Source organism: Micropterus salmoides, unplaced genomic scaffold (genome assembly GCF_014851395.1).
Source record: "Micropterus salmoides isolate LMB-PRFRI ecotype aquatic unplaced genomic scaffold, ASM1485139v1 Ms_hic_scaffold_19, whole genome shotgun sequence".
In the NCBI taxonomy this organism is placed as follows: domain Eukaryota; kingdom Metazoa; phylum Chordata; class Actinopteri; order Centrarchiformes; family Centrarchidae; genus Micropterus; species Micropterus salmoides.
In genome coordinates this window covers 6,251,787-6,268,224 of record NW_024041039.1, presented here as the reverse complement: position 1 = coordinate 6,268,224, position 16,438 = coordinate 6,251,787, and the positions used below count along the sequence as shown (strand labels likewise).

Here is a 16,438-nt window from a genome sequence, read left to right as displayed (position 1 = left end):
CCCCGGCATCCACCTCTCCCTCCACTCCAGTCCCTCTACCCCTTTTTCCCTCAATAAACCTCCGAACGTTGCATTTGGGTCCTCTCTGTCCCCACACCACACGTAACATTTACTTCCTGAAGTGTTTTGGAAACTACATATTGATGTTTTTACCTAATAACATAAATATTAACAGGGGTTATAGAAGGTTACATGGTATAATACTCACTTACACTGTACTTAATATCAGTATTTTCTCATTAGGATTGAAAATATACAGTACGTTTTCTTAAGTAAAAGGATCAGTGACTCAAGTTAAAATTACTCCATTGCAAGTAAGTGCAAAAGTATTAGCAGCAAAATACTTAAAGTATCAAAAGGTACTTGTATTATGCAAAATGACCCCTGTGAGTGTGATATGTTACTAAAAGTCTACATGCAACATTTTGTTGTAGCTGTTAAAGGTCTATTTACTATTGGACTGTTAATCTATATTATGCATTGTATTTTCAAAGCTCATCTCATAGTTTGAATGTAAAATCTTAATCTGCAAAGAATATAAAAATCTAATAAACTAAAAAGTGCAATATTTCCCTCTGAAGATCTCACCTTGGGCTTTAGGAAACCGTGATCAGCAGTTTTAACACGTTTTATAGAAAAAACGATTGATCAATAATGGAAATAATGGTCAGTTTCATCCCTCATTGACCTGCATAGAGCATTTACATGGCTCACAGTAAACACATTCCTCCAACAGGCAGAATTTACATATCACACAGTAAGCAGGAAAATGAAGGGACTGTGCTGTTTCAAACAGCCTTTCCCCCTCATACTGGGGTCCACTGCATACTGCACTGCTGACATGGGAAGGAAACATTTTACCATCTTTATTTCATTAACATTGTTCAAAAGTGGTATTTCAGTCCCTTGTTGTGAGGTGAACAGAATCTGCAGGTGATTCTATGTACTGCATAACTGAGGCTTGTTTTACATCATTCCTATCACTTAAGCTGATTTGATTGTCCCTTCCAGGTAATATATAGATAAGTACTGCACCTACGGGATCCCAGATCAGTGAAGAAGTCTAATCAGCTGCCTTTTTGGCTCAAGCCCAATCTTTCTAAAAAAAAAAAATGTATGAGTGTCAGTTTCTGAAAGACATCGTTAACAGGAAGGCAGACTAAACTAATTACCAAGAGCGAAAACAAAAAACCCTCCATGGCGAACGTAATAAGCATCACCAGCCCCGATAATTACTGATAATTGCACCAATCAGACTCGTAGGCAGTTATGTGTGGTGGCCCTGGCATCAGAGAGATAAGACTGAAGGTGGGTGATAAATGTGTCAGTGACTAATTTTGCAGAAGGGAAATTCAGAGAGAGATAAACATACTAGATTTTGATATTTAATTAAAATTGCTCTGAAACCCAACTATTAACTCCTTGACGCAGATTGTCACAAATTCGCATCATCCTCTTCCTTGCAGACTGCAAGCCACGATAGCACATGGATTCCCCCAATGCCTGTTGGTGCATATTCAATACGTACCTAGGAACCTTTTGCAAGCCCTGGTTTCTCGTTTATGCCTGTTGTTGCTAATTTGCATGATACCTACACATGCCTGAATTTATATCTTATTTTTTTATTGTAAAAAATTCAGGCGTTAAGGGGTTAAGATGAATAAACATCATTCTAAGAACCTTAATATCTGGCGTTAAAAACATAATCGGCATCAAGATACGTATTGGACTCCAATTGCATTTACACTTGGTGTCTGATTACATTTTCTTATTTTCTGCAATCTCTAATAAGCAAAGTGAATAAATCACTGAAATAAATGTCCATTTATCTTTTATAGACTCTTTTGTATTAAAATTTGGACGGATTATTCACCTTGTAATCAATACAAATCACTACTGAAAACTTTTGTGTAAATGTCTCTCAGTTTAAAGAAGACTAATCAGTGGAAATAAGAAAAAATACATAAATTTAATGTACAATGTAATGTATTAAATTGTATTTATATAGCCCAAAATCACGAATCATACATTTACCTCAAGGGGTTTTACAGTCTGTACAACACAAGCCACCTTACTCCTTACCATACGGAGAAGGGAAAACTTCCACCAAAACGGATGAATGTGTGACTGTGAGCGATTTATTTGTTGAATTTTTATTGTGCATCTCTCTAATCCTCTGTTCGTATCCCACAAGCACATGAATGTCCGATCTCTCGCGCTCTAGTTTCTACTCCTTCTCCTCTCTTTTCACTCAGGCATCGGCCATCCTACGACCTCTCTCTCTCTTTTTCTCTGTCTGTGCCTCTCTTCAGATCTTTTGGATTTGGATCTTCGTCCTCTGGGAGATTCAGCCTCTCCTCTCGTCTGTCTCTCTCCCTCTGTGTGTTTGTTTCCTTTCTCCCATCTGTGTTGAACTTTCCCCCCTGTGTGCTTGTGTAGGTGGAGAGCAGGTCCTATGGCTCAGGCCTGTTGGGCAACAACAAAAGTTGCTCTGCATCCTCCCAGATCCATATTCTTCATATTGTATGTTTGTCATCTCTCAATAAGTCTGTCATCGTGAATGTACTGCATGTCTGTCCGTCATGGATGGGAACCCCTCCTCTGTTCCTCTTACTGAACATTTTTTACATTTCATTTATTCATGTAGCTGACGCTTTTATCCAAAGCGACTTACAATTGCTATACATGTCAGAGGTCGCACACCTCTGGAGCAACTAGGGGTTAAGTCTCTTGCTCAGGGACACAATGGTGGATGTCTTACAGTGGGAACCCAGGTCTCCCACACCAAAGGCAAGCATCTTATCTATGCGCTATCACCACCCTGTTAAAAGTTTTTGGGGGGGCATTTTTTTCTCATCAGAATTGACGGTCTAATGACACAGAGGGTGTTGTCTGCTGTGTAGATTGTAATTTTGGCATTTGTGATATTGGGCTATGTTGAGATACAGCTATGACTTCAATTTCACATCTGTTCATGCAGCTATGATGGTGACGATGATGATGATGATGATATAGTTAATGACGCCACTGGTATTGGGTGTTACACTGTTTTATCTTGTAAATTTCTAAATGTCTAAAGACAGTGGGAGATGTACATTTGTTATTTTTTGTGCTCTGTACATACAGCGATGCCTCCCTCTTTTACTCCTCTTGAAATTTCTCCCTTCTTTTCCCAAAGATTAAGATTTTTCTTGTTGAAGTTTTCGTTATTTGAAGCAGGGGTCCAAGAGTTTGGGGTGTCGTCCATGTTCTATAGATTATAAAGCCCTTTGAGGTAAATTTGTGATTTTAAGCTATATTAATACTACTTATGTGTAAATCATGGCCTACAGAGGGCCATCTTAAAGCCACAAATATCAAAACTAGCTACTTCACAAATTTGACACACGAATCATTTGATGAGCTTGTCAAACAGGATGCACTGTTACAGATTATGCAGCAGTATATGAAATTAGCCCCCACCTTCACAAACTACAACAATAATTCTTACTTTCACATTAATGCATTTGCAATAATAATCCATTATTGGATAATATGTAATATCATAACACAGCATGTGGTCACAGCATTACAGAATAATACTCATACTACTTAATAGGTAGTATTTTTACAGTGTGTCAATAATCTCAAAATACTCCATTACAAGTAAATGTCCTTCAAAAGTATTATCATCAAGATACACTTTAAGTATTAAAGGTAAAGTATTGCTGTCGGTGGTGATTTTATGTATAGTTTTACTGGGTTAGTCAAGTGGTTCACTGGGAGAGGAAAGAAGAAACCAGTTGAACGGTTATTTAAATGAAACCAGAGGTTTAAAGGGGGAAATCCCTCTCAACTCACAGACACCTGAAACATGAAGGGGCCCCAACTTGACACTGTTTTTTTGAAAGAGGTCACAAGCCTTCTCTTAAAAATTCTTCTGTTTATGTTTATGACTTGACTATTACGATGTAGCTATCTGTCCATGCAACTGCAATGATGATGATGATTTCTAGGTGTAAATGTCTGTTTGCCATGCCACTAAAGCCTCTTTTGAATTTATTTATTTATTTTTATGAAAATATCTTAATCTGAATAAAGAAACAAAAAATAAACTTGTAAAAGATAAATTGCAGAGGAGTATAATATATCAGTAGGAGATGTAGAATATAAATAAGAAAATGTAAATACTCAAAACTCAAAATTGTGCTTCAGTGCAGTACTTGTATAAATGTTTCCACCCCTGGGTACTGCTATTTTTTAAATGTATGTGAATAATCTGAATTCCTCTACCCTTAATTATCTGTTTTTCTTTGATTAATGCAGTGTAAATGCAGAACAAATATCCAAGAATAACGTGATCTTTTTATTTCTTGTTCTTGCTGCCAACCTCCGGCTTTTCACTTGTTAGTCAAATAAAGCATTAGGAGAAAGAGAGAGAGAGAGAACCAGGGAGAAATCATTAGAAAGGAATCCCAGATATATAGCTGGCTTTTGTCATCTGCCCTCCTCTGTCTCTTTTCCTGAGGTTTCTAACATTTTTTCCCTGTTAAACTTAATTTTGGGGCAGTGTCGTGTGCTGTACAGATTGTAAAGAAGCCCCTGGAGTGAAATTTGTGATATTGGGCTATATAAATAAAACTGACTTGACTTGACTATTAAGATGCAGGTATGTCAATTTCATCTGTTCAGCTATGATGATAATGTTAATGATGCCCTTGTTATTACTGGAGGTTACACTGTTTTATCTGAAATCTCTGAATGGCTTGTAAAAAGATAAATGCACCGGAGTAAAAAGTACAATAGGCTTATATCAGTGGGAGATGTAATGGAGTATAAGTAGGAAATTGTAAATACTAGTACTTGAGTGAATGTTTCCACGTTTGGGTACTGCAATTTTTACTTAATAATCTGAATTCCTCCACCACTAATACTAATCTGTTTGTTTTGCTTTGTAGCCTAAATGCAGAACGAATATCCAAGAACAACATGTGATGTTTTTATTTCATGCTCCTCGCTGTCAAACACAGGCTATTCAATTGTTTTGTCAAATATAAAGCATTAGGAGAAAGAGAGAGAGAACCAGGGAGAAATCATTAGAGAGGAATCCCAGGCATATGGCTGGCTTTTGTCGGCTCCCCTCCCCCTCCCTTCCTTCCCTCCTGCCGTCCGCTCCGCAGCAGCAGGACAGAGGTAGTTCAGTTTTTGAAGCCGTGGCATGAATGATCTCATCTGAACCTGATCTCCGCTTTCCCTGCCGTCGATCCTATGACCGAGACGGGAATAAAATAACACAAACACGAGGTGAGTCCGGCTACCCGCAGATAGTCGCTTTAACCAGGCACCCGGGTCGCCGTTTGTTGTTTTTTGGAACTTAACAGCCAAGCGGCGGCGAAAAAACTCTTGTTTTTTGGGGCTAGAAAGGAGGAAGGACCGGGGAGGACGTGTGGGTGGGCGCTTTTGGCTAATTAGCTTGCTAGCATTATATTTTTATGTGTGTGTGTGTTGATGAGTTAAGAGGAAATAACCAAAAATGAAACTGAGAGAAATGCCAAGCGTTTGTTTGTTCGTTTGTTTGTTTAAATATCACGGAGTTTATTTCCGTTTCACTGAACACCTTTAGCTCAGTTAGCATTAGCTCGGAGCTCGAAAGCGTAAAGTCAGAGCCGTAGCGTTAGCTTAGCTAGCCGGCTAACTGTTAGCTACTAGCGCAAAATGGCCTCATTGTCGCTCGGTAGCTGTGATGCTGAAAAGACAAAGCATGCGGCAGTCACGGCCAGCAGCTCCGATCCGCTTTCCACAGCGGCCCCTCCGGCTTTATCACGGCGGCTGATAGCGGTTATGTTGTGGTTTTTAATGCGGGAACAGGGGAATGAATGCCGCCGTGTTTATAAGTTTATTTATTAATTTAGCACGGCGCGCTGTGAAAGTACTGGTTTTCAGTGTGCAGTGGGGGATGGGTCCATGCTAGGAGCCATTGACGTAAAGCGAGCCTGCATTTTGTTTGGCTCCTAGCATAATACAAACACAAGAGCTCAGTTTAGTAGTATTGTTTCACCCAACACTGTATTTAGCGGAGCAGTCTGGCACACAAACACAAGAATCAGATATCAACATCACGCGGGTTTTTTTATACCACAAAAATTATTGGCGTCATTTCAACGAGGGGATTTTTTGCTCTACATTACTCATTTCCTGATAGCTGCTATACATGTTTTTGAACATCACATGTCTCAGCATTTTCTTGTTAAATCTTGTGTGACAGAACTAACATAAGGACTAAAGAACATAACAAGAATGTGTCTAGGTGCAAATGAAAGGGATGTTTGTCATTTTTATTGTATTGGAAATGATCTACATGTCAGTCACTACAATTAAGCATCTGTAGCAGACAAAAAATATGTCTTAATGTGTATATATATATCTATAAGTGCATGCTAGCAGCATTATTAATGCTGGTTGCATAGACTAGCACAATAACCATGCAAAATTTAAGTTTAAATGATTAAAAAATAAATTGAAACTGTCAGAATTTTTTGGAGGTAATTGTGTCTATCAGTTTGGGGAACTTTCTCTGAATTTCTTTATTTATTCTAGTGCTATTAGAATCTGAGATTCTGGTAATTAATATATCCTTAATCATCGTTTCCTTTTATAGCCTGTAGGTCTGATGTTTTTGTATCAGTTGTGCAATGTATGTTTGTTTGCTACGGGTGCAAGATCAGAAAGATCGAGAGATAGGTTCTATTTTTACAATAAAGAAAATACATAGAACAAAATATTGGCTATTAATCTGTAGATTTATTATACAATTAATTTCCAAGTAGAATCCTTGAGATTTGACCTCAAAATGCTAAACTATAGGGTGTTCAAAAACCAGATTTATCAATATATCTGTCATTACCAAAACTGTCTTAATTCTCTTTGCAGTGTGCTCTCTCTCAGGTTGTAACTCTTCCTGCTTGTAAATCATTTTCTGTGACCCTTTTTTTTTTTAATACACATTGTTGTTTTCCTTTAGGGAGCTAGTCCTCTTTCGTGTCTCTTGTTTAACAGGGGCCAGCCACAAATGCACTAGACAAGAAGACAACATATGTCCATAATTGTTTTTCTAAATCTTTGTATTTTAGATCTTCATTTACCTTCTTAAATGACATTTTCTTCCTATTCTGTCCACTGTCAGGAAATGTAATTCTGTATGCAAGCGAGGATTGAAAGATCTTGACGTTAGATTCACTTCTCTCTTTTTTTTTTGTCGGTATGGGTTATAACTTTTTAAGAATATGGTGCTGATTCCAGATATTTCCTCAGATCAATCAGGTGTAGAAACAATTTAATCTCCTTTTCTCATTTTATGTCAGGTTTTCATGTGTGTAAAGAAGCACAGTACCTCCCTCTGTTGAAGGTTGAAGGAAAGGAGCGTTTGCAATCAATTTCTAATTAGAAATCACCCAATTTTTTGGATTACATGTTTGATTACATGTTTGATTATATGTTGATTAAATGTAAAATGTTAAATTATGTTTTTTCGTCCCAGTTTTTGGCTGTAAAATCTTGCACACCACCCCTGAGTGTTACACTGTGTTAACTGTAAGATGGTATGTAATTAGCACAGATCCTAGGACCTTAGTTTGCCCTGGTATCCTAAGATGAAATTTTCAAGAAAAACAAATTCTGCTTCGTTGGTGCGGAGATAAATTGTGACAATAACAGCAGTGTGTAGTGCATTTAGTTTCATCTTGGTTTCCACTGAAAAGTGCGCAGTTTTTTGTAAAATTGTTAACAACTCTTTGCTTTTCTATTCTGTAAACCATAATCCTATGCTTTTACAGTCCAGCATGTATCAATACTATTTTCTTTGTACCCCTGGTTTTTACTTTTTGTGATTATTTTGTAAAAAAAAAAAGTATCACAAATAGAAATTTGAAGCAAGTGGATTCACCCAAATGCCCTGCCCACAGGTTTTTACACAGAGGAGACAAAGCTGGACACGGCACACTATTTTTCTGTCTGATTAAAAATGAAATGCCACAGGCTGCTGTTCAGAGCTCAGTCCTCCTTATATACTTGCATCCCGTTTATTTTGGGGAGTCAGAGGGTCTTTAATGTTGGCAGGAGTGTTTTTTGTTCCTGTAAGACATCTGTGTGTTCCAAACGGTGTGTAATAAGGAAGTTGACTCTACTTTTCTTCCCCTCCCTCAGTGAAGAGAAAGTGAAAATCTTGTTCTACTAGTTTGAAGAGTATCGTGTGTGTAGACCTGGAAACCTGATATCCCATGTAAATATTAGTGGTTCATGGTGGTATATTGTATTGTGAATATTGTAAATGCTATTATTTTCCATATTCCTATAACTTTTACCCCTTAAAAGCACCTTATTGATTGGGATATTTTCTTGATCACAGGTGGCAGTGGGAAAGAATCTAAGTGCACCGATCATGTAACTTGAGTGCTGTTTTTGTTTTCTGACAAAGGTCTCTATAGTCTGTGCTTACTTTGATGCATCGTCGGCATTTAGTTGGTAACCATGCTATTTTCGGTGGCTCAGTGGTCTGTTAAAAGTGTGGTTGTTCCGCCCAGCAGGAGTCTTGCTTCAGACTGGCCTAAAATGGGCAGAAATGGTGCTGAACAAAAGCTGCTTGTCGCTCGTACAAAAGTACTTGAAGCGTTGCAGCCGGGACCAAGCTGCATTGCTATTGCCTGTGCCTCTCAACAGGAAAGGTATAGCAAACTTTAAGAAAAAGACTACAACAAACAATGTACTGTTTACTGTAGTTCATAAAGAGTTTAAACCTGTAGAGTTTATTGATAAAGTCACAGCTGCTGTTGAGCAGATCATAGCCCTAGCTCCCTCATGTCCATACACAAATACTACACCACATAGCTTTATTACATCACACATTTACATAATTAATTACATGGCACTTATTCTTTCAACTATGTTCTTAGCTAGTGAAATTCAGTAGACATTTTGTGTCAGTTTGATAAATTAGTTCAGAAAAGTGTTGGTGTTGATGTCTGACTGTGATTCTCTCTCCTTGCCATCGCCACAGAGAAACAACATGTTCCCGAAGGGCACCAAGCGTAAGTTCTCAGACTCCGGGGAGGAGCCAGTCCCCAGTAGTGACCAGGGCCCAGCAGCTTCATCTGCGATGGCTCGGACGCTGACGTCCTCTTATAGCCTCCAGCGGCAGTCGCTGCTTGACATGTCGCTGATCAAGCTGCAGCTCTGCCACATGCTGGTGGAGCCAAACCTGTGTCGTTCGGTGCTTATTGCTAACACGGTACGGCAGATCCAGGAGGAGATGACCCAGGACGGCACCTGGCAGATAATGACCCAGGCCCTGGCAGCTGCCCAGTGTCCCGCCGACCGCCTGGTAGCCACTGAGGTGCTATGCCGGCAGACGGACCCAGCAGCTCAGGCTGGGCAGAGCCCAAAACCCTTCTCAGTGGTTGATCTGGAAGAAGGCTACCACGCTGAGGAGGTGGTGATGGAGGGGGACGTGGAGACAGAGGTCACAATGTCCACTTTGTCGCCTGTCTCTCCACAGCTGTCCTCTGCTTCCTACCTGGCAGGTCCCTTTGGCATGGGACCCTGCTGGGAGGAGGAAGAGGAAGACGGTGAGTGCGAGGAGGATGAAGAGGAGGACAGCGAGGAGTGTGTGTCGGAGGGAGAGGAGGCAGACCGGGACCACCTGAGTGCAGACTCCAGGACAGGGGAGCAGGTTTTTGGGACATTTGAGATCAAGCACCCGGCGCCGCCCCCTGACCCTGCACTCGAGGAACTGTTTTCAGATGTGGACCCGTCATACTATGACCTCGATACAGTGCTGACAGGCATGCAGAGCGCCCCAAAGATGGGGCCTTACGATCTGCTGGAGAGCCTTTCTTCTCACGGGCCGACGGCCCTGAGCTCCAGCTCAAGTTGCAGGTCAGACCTGAACGAACTGGACCACATCATGGAGATCATAGTGGGATCCTGAAACTCAGAACATTCCTCTGGCCTGTACTGATCCCTCAGACTCTTTACAGACTATGCACAGTTCACATGTGCATGTTCTGTATGTGGTATTGTTGTTACACATGGACATTATTGGCGGTTTTGGTACAAGGTGGGAAATTAACAGCAAGCCAAATAGATTTTGGGTATTGGCTGTTAGAGTTATAGTTAGTCTGCTCTAACGCCACTTAGGGACGTCGGCAGCTGCTGTTGGGACATTCATCTTTTATATAAAAAATGTAATTGGCAGTTAAAGTAGTAAAGGGTTAAATTGATGATTTTTTTTTTGGGATTCTCATGCCACCCTGGCCTGTGGACAAAGCAGTTAGTGTCCTACTTTGTTGATGAAATCCAAAACTTGACAATATCTTGTGAGAGGGCAAAGATAATTACCTATACCATGATGCATTCTTATTTACGTACTTTTCATGTTTACGTCTGTCATACATTCTGTCATACTAGCTCCTTCTGGTCGTATTCTTCTCTGCCATTTTGTCCATTTCTATTTATTGTTACATGGACTGAGGAACAATTCACCACACTACATGCATCAGAAACCAGAACAAATTGTAAATCCAAATCTATGAATCAATGCATATTTTCCTAAAGATCTGAGCAATTATGAATGGAATATATGTATATGTACGTATGTGTATATAGAAATATATTTTTTGCATTATACAGCTGGGGGATTTTGCAAGTATCATTTGATATTATTATTATTTTTCCCTCCCAAGCGGTTTTTAAGATTTTAATGTAGCCAGACTCGAGACAGTGTCTTCCCATGGTTTGGTATAACAAGTCGACTGTAACAGGTGTCAGGACCGCCATTGTTACACTGTATAGGCGCTGTTCTTTCATTTCTCAAAGCTTTATGCAGGGCAGGGAAATTACTGCCAGCCACAAACCACACGCTGGTTTAGATTTGACTGTTTCTGGTAAGTTTACTGTATCCAGTGGACAAATTTAAGTAAGTCCCCTGTCCTGCTTCTCACACAGATCTAAAAACAATAACTGCTTTACCTAAAGCATTTGGAGAAACCACGGGGTGATAACTGCATCAAGAAGCCATATTTCTTTCTCTCATTTGTTTGTACAGCAAATGGGGAATTCTGTGTGTTAACCCAATCTAATTTATTGTTTTATTTATTGTATTTATTATATCTAGGTACAGACATGCCACATTGACTTATCAAATCAACCATGAGGCCCGATAAAATTTATCCAAATTTTGCCCTCCCGTTTTTAAATGCAGTACCTATTTATTCCTCACATTTTATTATTAGTAATAATAATAATAACCGGTTTACTATTCAAATCACTATGCAGCTCTGTCATAAGTGTTTCAAAATGATTGTATATGACTCAAATGTCCTTTAATTCCTTTTATGCAAACAGTTGCCTTTCTCCTAAAGATGTGGAAAATCAAATGCATTTTTCAAAATTTTATCATCGTGATGAAGAGATTTAACTCAGGCAAACAAAATGTATTGACAAAAATACAGTATTACGACACGCTTAATACCTTACCACAACACTCCTGAAGGATGTCATTCTGGTCTGAATGGGAGCTAGAACTTCAAAGACTAATTACCGTTGTAAAATGTATGCATTTTTTTATATTAAGGAAAAAACATTGTAGCATCTTTGTAAATATTTTTATAATAAAAGGTGCAACTATTGATTGTGTGGTGTGGGTTGGATCAGTTATTTTTGTTATAGTATACTTTTCTACAGAGGCTTCTTTACTTTTTTAGACCTTTGGCTGAAGGAATAAGGCTGGTAAAATACATATATATATATATTCTTATGTTCAATAATACCAATGAGAAGACCAAAACCAACTTTGTTACATTCTTCATACTGAAGACAAATCTTTTAAAACGGGTCACAAATATTTAATAAGCTGAACCTGAAACAGCTGGGCGCTGTAGTTTTAATCAAATGTTAGTCAAACGGGAGTAAATAGTGCATTTGCTTGGGACTCTTTTCAGCCACAGAAAGTATTTCCAGTTTAGAGTCACAAAGATATGCATGTAAATATACAAATACACTACAGTGCCCATGTGTACCTGTGATTTGATGTGTTTTTAAATAGTCTTCGGACAACAATGGAAATCTCTGGCACAGAGAATTAAGCTTTGGATACACAACACGTTTTTGTAGGATCACGATGTTAAGTTTAGTTAGGGCCCGAGCATGAAGCATGCAAAGTAAACTCAGTTTTAGGGGCCTAAACATGCTCAAAAACTCATCAAACTTTGCACATAATTGAGGCGCGGCGGGAAAATTTTGTATTTTATGGGTCTTGCACATGGGTGTGACAAAATGGCTCGGTAGCGCCCCCAGGAAGGCGGACATTTTGTATGATTTACACATACCATACTTTAATGAACTCCTAGGGATTTAGTCCGATCAACTTCAGAATTGTGCTGTGCATTCTAAAGGCATTGACGATGAAAAGTTGTGAGTTTTTGTTGATGGGCTTGTCTGTGGCGTGGCGTCAAACGTCAACGGTTCGTCATAAAACAGGAAGTTATGTGACTTAAGTGTACATGCTCCGATCTGCAACAAACTTTACATGGTCGATAACAGTCCTGTCCTGAACACATCTACATTAAAATATTCCCTCAATGTCATTGTGCCACCCACTGGTAAAAGGAAGTAAGCTGTTTCTGACAAAACGTGGCCGCCTCACACCTCGACGCGCTACCCATGCGAGGGCCCGCCCAACGCTGCTTGCAGCTTTAATCTTTTCATTGTATTTGAAGACTTTAAAAATATATCAGACTTAAATGTGTTCTTTCTATATTGTAGTTTCTAGTGGAGACTGCTCGGATGCAAGCATTTGTAAATGGGCACTTGTGTGGCTGGAAATTGTACAAAACATCACCTACTCCAACTTTTAAGTGTCTGTTCTACACCAAGACACTAAACTGTTCAATCATTCCTGCATCAGGGAACTATCGGTGTGTAGAGTGGAAATAATTTAAAACTAAATCATTATTCAGATCAGAAAATCCCTCAATGTCATCAAATTATAAGTAATGAAATTAATGCTGCAACTGAGCTCAAATCCTGCAGAATCTGTCCTCAGAATGAATTTCCACTCGGGAGCTGCCAAGATCAGCAACGTGTTACAATAGATTCAACAGAGCAGGACTATTGTCTGTTTGCATACAGCTGACCTGTTCACAGTGGAATTAGGGATTTTCTATTTCAATGAATGCTATTTTTGTCTACTGAAGAGACATACTTTTTTTAAACATGCAGCAGTTAAATAAAAATCTCAAAATATTGATTAAAACTATCAAAAGGTAGACTATGTGTTCATAAAATGACTAAAAGCTTACTCTGCATACTGGCCTGCTGCCTAGTCTGGCCTATAGTTAAAGATTAATGGCCTCTCCGTGACTCAGCAAAAGGCCTGCCTGAGGAAAAACCAAGTCATCAGAGAAAGAGAGTATTGTGTCTTAAAAAGCAGCACAGGAGAAAATGTAAATGCGATGCAGAAAATACATGCAGTTGTTTCAAAGACGCACAAGAAATTAAGTTTACACCATGTGATGTTAATGTTTTTAACTACTGGCGTGTCTGGAAGCAATTACTCTAATCTTCGATATCATATATAACCTACTACACCTATAAAACGTGTTTTCTGCTGTCAGAGGATTGCACCACCTTTAAAAACGTGAGTGGGTTCAGGGTTAATAAGTGCCAACAGGCCACATGTCTCATGCTGCCTTCAGGTGCTTCTCATAAACAGGTTATCTGGAGCCACCACAAACCATTTCTCACAAATTCAAGTACAACATTTTGGTTGGACATAATAACAAAATTTACCCCATAGCTACTTAAATTCTGTGTTTGGGTAATAGAGATTAACTACTTTAAATAAAGTACCATAAAAACAATTTACAACCAAAAATATTTTACAACAAACCCTAATTATCACCTGCATGCATAAAGATAATTATTTACTTACTTGATCTTGTAGTTTTTTGACATTTTGGATCTTTTGACTCACAAGCATATGAGCATTTTGGGATTTGAGGTGGATCATAAGTCATAAAAACACGTCAAAATGTAGGTCAGCAAACAATAAATTCAATAATTTCCTAATGTTAAATATTTACTTTCTGATCAGAAGAAGAAAACCAGGAAAGAAGAAGAAGTGTAGCTGAGACAGCTTCAGGAGGAAGAGTTTCCTTATTTGGTGTTTGCCTTCCACGTCTTTCCAGTCACGTTCTCCCCACTTCCCTCTGAGTCATCTGGCCCTTTAAAATGCTGTGTTCAGGTGCCTGCTGCAACTTTTCGGTACAGATATATTGATACTGATTTCCTTAATACTAAATAATTTTGACATCCATCGTTATTTCAACATATTGTATTTGAATCTGTGATACTCAAACTCACATGACAACTTTTTAATCAAGGTGTGATGAGATTTAAAAAAACAGGTTTATAAGCGGGGAAAATGTAGAATCCCTGCCTTACTGTAACTTTTAAAAAGTTAGAGTTAAGAAAGATAGTTATTAACAAAATGCATCATGATCATTCGCTGCCCCCCTTATTGTCACATATTTTTATATTCCTGGAATATCATAAGCAACAAACCCAGAGTGCTTCTTGTTCAAGAAGTTGAAAAGGACAGTGGTTTGAGTAACTACAGTGTTTTTAAATATGTAATCCTGTCTATCCTGTTTTTGCTCCACTACATTTATTTGACAGATACTATTTACCTAAGATTAACAAATAGAGCAAATAAACTTAGCTCTACCTTGACCAGCTACAACATTTTAATGCTTCTTACATGCTATCACATTATAACAACACTGGCAAGGGCCATTTTACTGCGTCATGAGTACTTTTACTTTTGACATGGTACCTTTTGCCGATAATATTGAACTTTTACTAGTTTAATATTAAAGTTTAGTAAAGATTCTGACTACTTCTTCCAACACTGTCAAACATAGTGGTCCTTGTAGTGATGTAGGCTACAAGTATGAAGGAAGTTGTCAGTTTCAGTTTAAGTGTCTCTTGTATTTAGCACTATGATCAGTATTTTCATACTTTATCACTTGTTTGGCCAAATAGATCTGTCATCAGTGGTGGAATATAACCAATACATATGGTCAACTACTGACCACCACTGTCATTTAATCCAGAGATGGAGGGTTTTTTTGGGGACCTGGATGATTGTGCAGCATTTGAAGCAGGAGGGAACTTCACACAGCTCCAGTGATCTGTTGAAGATCTGTGTGAAGATGGGGGCCAACTCGTCTGCACAGATTTTCAGGCATGATGGAGACACACCGTCTGGGCCAGGAGCCTTCCTGATCTTCTGTCTCTGAAAGAGCTGGCGCACATCCTCTTCACAGATCGTGAGTGCAGGTGAGGGGTCGGTGAGGGGGTTGAGGAAGGTGACTGTTTGAAGATGGTTTTGGAGCGGGGGAGAGGTGTGACTGTGGGCTCTCAAACCTACAATAGAAACCATTCAGCCGAGTTGGGGGATGGTCTCCTGTAGTTAGTGAATGTCTGCAGACTTCTCCACACTTACGCAGGGTCGCTGGTTGTGAACCTGTTTCCTAGCTTTTCAGCATAGCGCCTCTTTAAGTAATTTATAGTTCTGCGTCGAATCGACTGCGTAGGGCTACAGAACGGACCGCAACACAGGTGTTTGTTATTATATTAACGGTTGGTGTAGCGACTTTACAGTGATTCAGCATCACTGTTCTCCTAATCTGGAATTTCTTATCATTAACTGTAAACTGTTTTACTCCCCCCCTGAGTTTGCTTCATTCACTCTGGTCGGTGTTTACATTCCGCCCCAGGCCAACGTTCAGGACTCACTGCGCATGCTGGCCGACCAGATACTGTGTGTGGGAGCAGACAAACCTGGACTCCCGTGTTATTGTTCTCGGTGATTTTAACAGGGGAAATCTCAGCCAAGAACTCCCCAAATACAGACAGGGGAACACTTTGGATCACTGTTAAACCACAGTTAGCAATGCCTATCACGCCGTCACACGCTCTCCACTGGGACACTCTGATCACGTGATGGTCCATCTGATTCTTGCTTACAGGCAAAAACTAAAGCTCTGTAAACCTGTAGTGAGGACATCAAAGACGTGGACTAGTGAAGCTATTGAGGATCTTCAGGCGTGTTTGGACTGCACTGACTGGGACGTTTTCAAGAAGGCTACCAACAATCTGGATGAGGTTAGGCGTCCTACATCAGCTTCTGTGAGTACACATGTATACCAACACACACCAGAGTGAGTTATAACAATGACAAACCCTGGTTTACAGCTAAACTCAGACAGCTAAGGTTGGAAAAGGAGGAGGCGTTTAGAAGTGGTGACAGGGCCGGGTGCAGGGCGTTAAAGTACAGGTTTAGCAAGGAGGTGCGAGATGCTAAACAACTGTACTCAACTGAAACTAAAGAACCAGTTCTCTG

The 16,438-nt window shown here is 39.5% G+C and overlaps 1 protein-coding gene across 3 annotated transcripts; it reads left to right on the top strand.

Annotated features, from left to right (window-relative positions):
* The first annotated feature begins 5,127 nt into the window (after positions 1-5,127).
* cdca4 (cell division cycle associated 4) lies at positions 5,128-11,662 on the top strand. 3 transcript variants are annotated; one of them, XM_038728597.1, is made up of 3 exons: positions 5,140-5,283; positions 8,562-8,699; positions 9,032-11,662. In XM_038728597.1, exon 3 carries the CDS (start codon positions 9,041-9,043, stop codon positions 9,959-9,961), a length of 921 nt encoding a protein of 306 aa, XP_038584525.1. In that variant the 5' UTR covers positions 5,140-5,283; positions 8,562-8,699; positions 9,032-9,040; the 3' UTR covers positions 9,962-11,662. The 3 variants fall into 3 exon arrangements, with proteins under 3 accessions (XP_038584523.1, XP_038584525.1, XP_038584524.1); XM_038728595.1 differs by lacking the exon at positions 8,562-8,699 and having other exon boundaries at positions 5,128-5,283; XM_038728596.1 differs by lacking the exon at positions 5,140-5,283 and having other exon boundaries at positions 5,319-8,699.
* Positions 11,663-16,438: the final 4,776 nt, after the last annotated feature.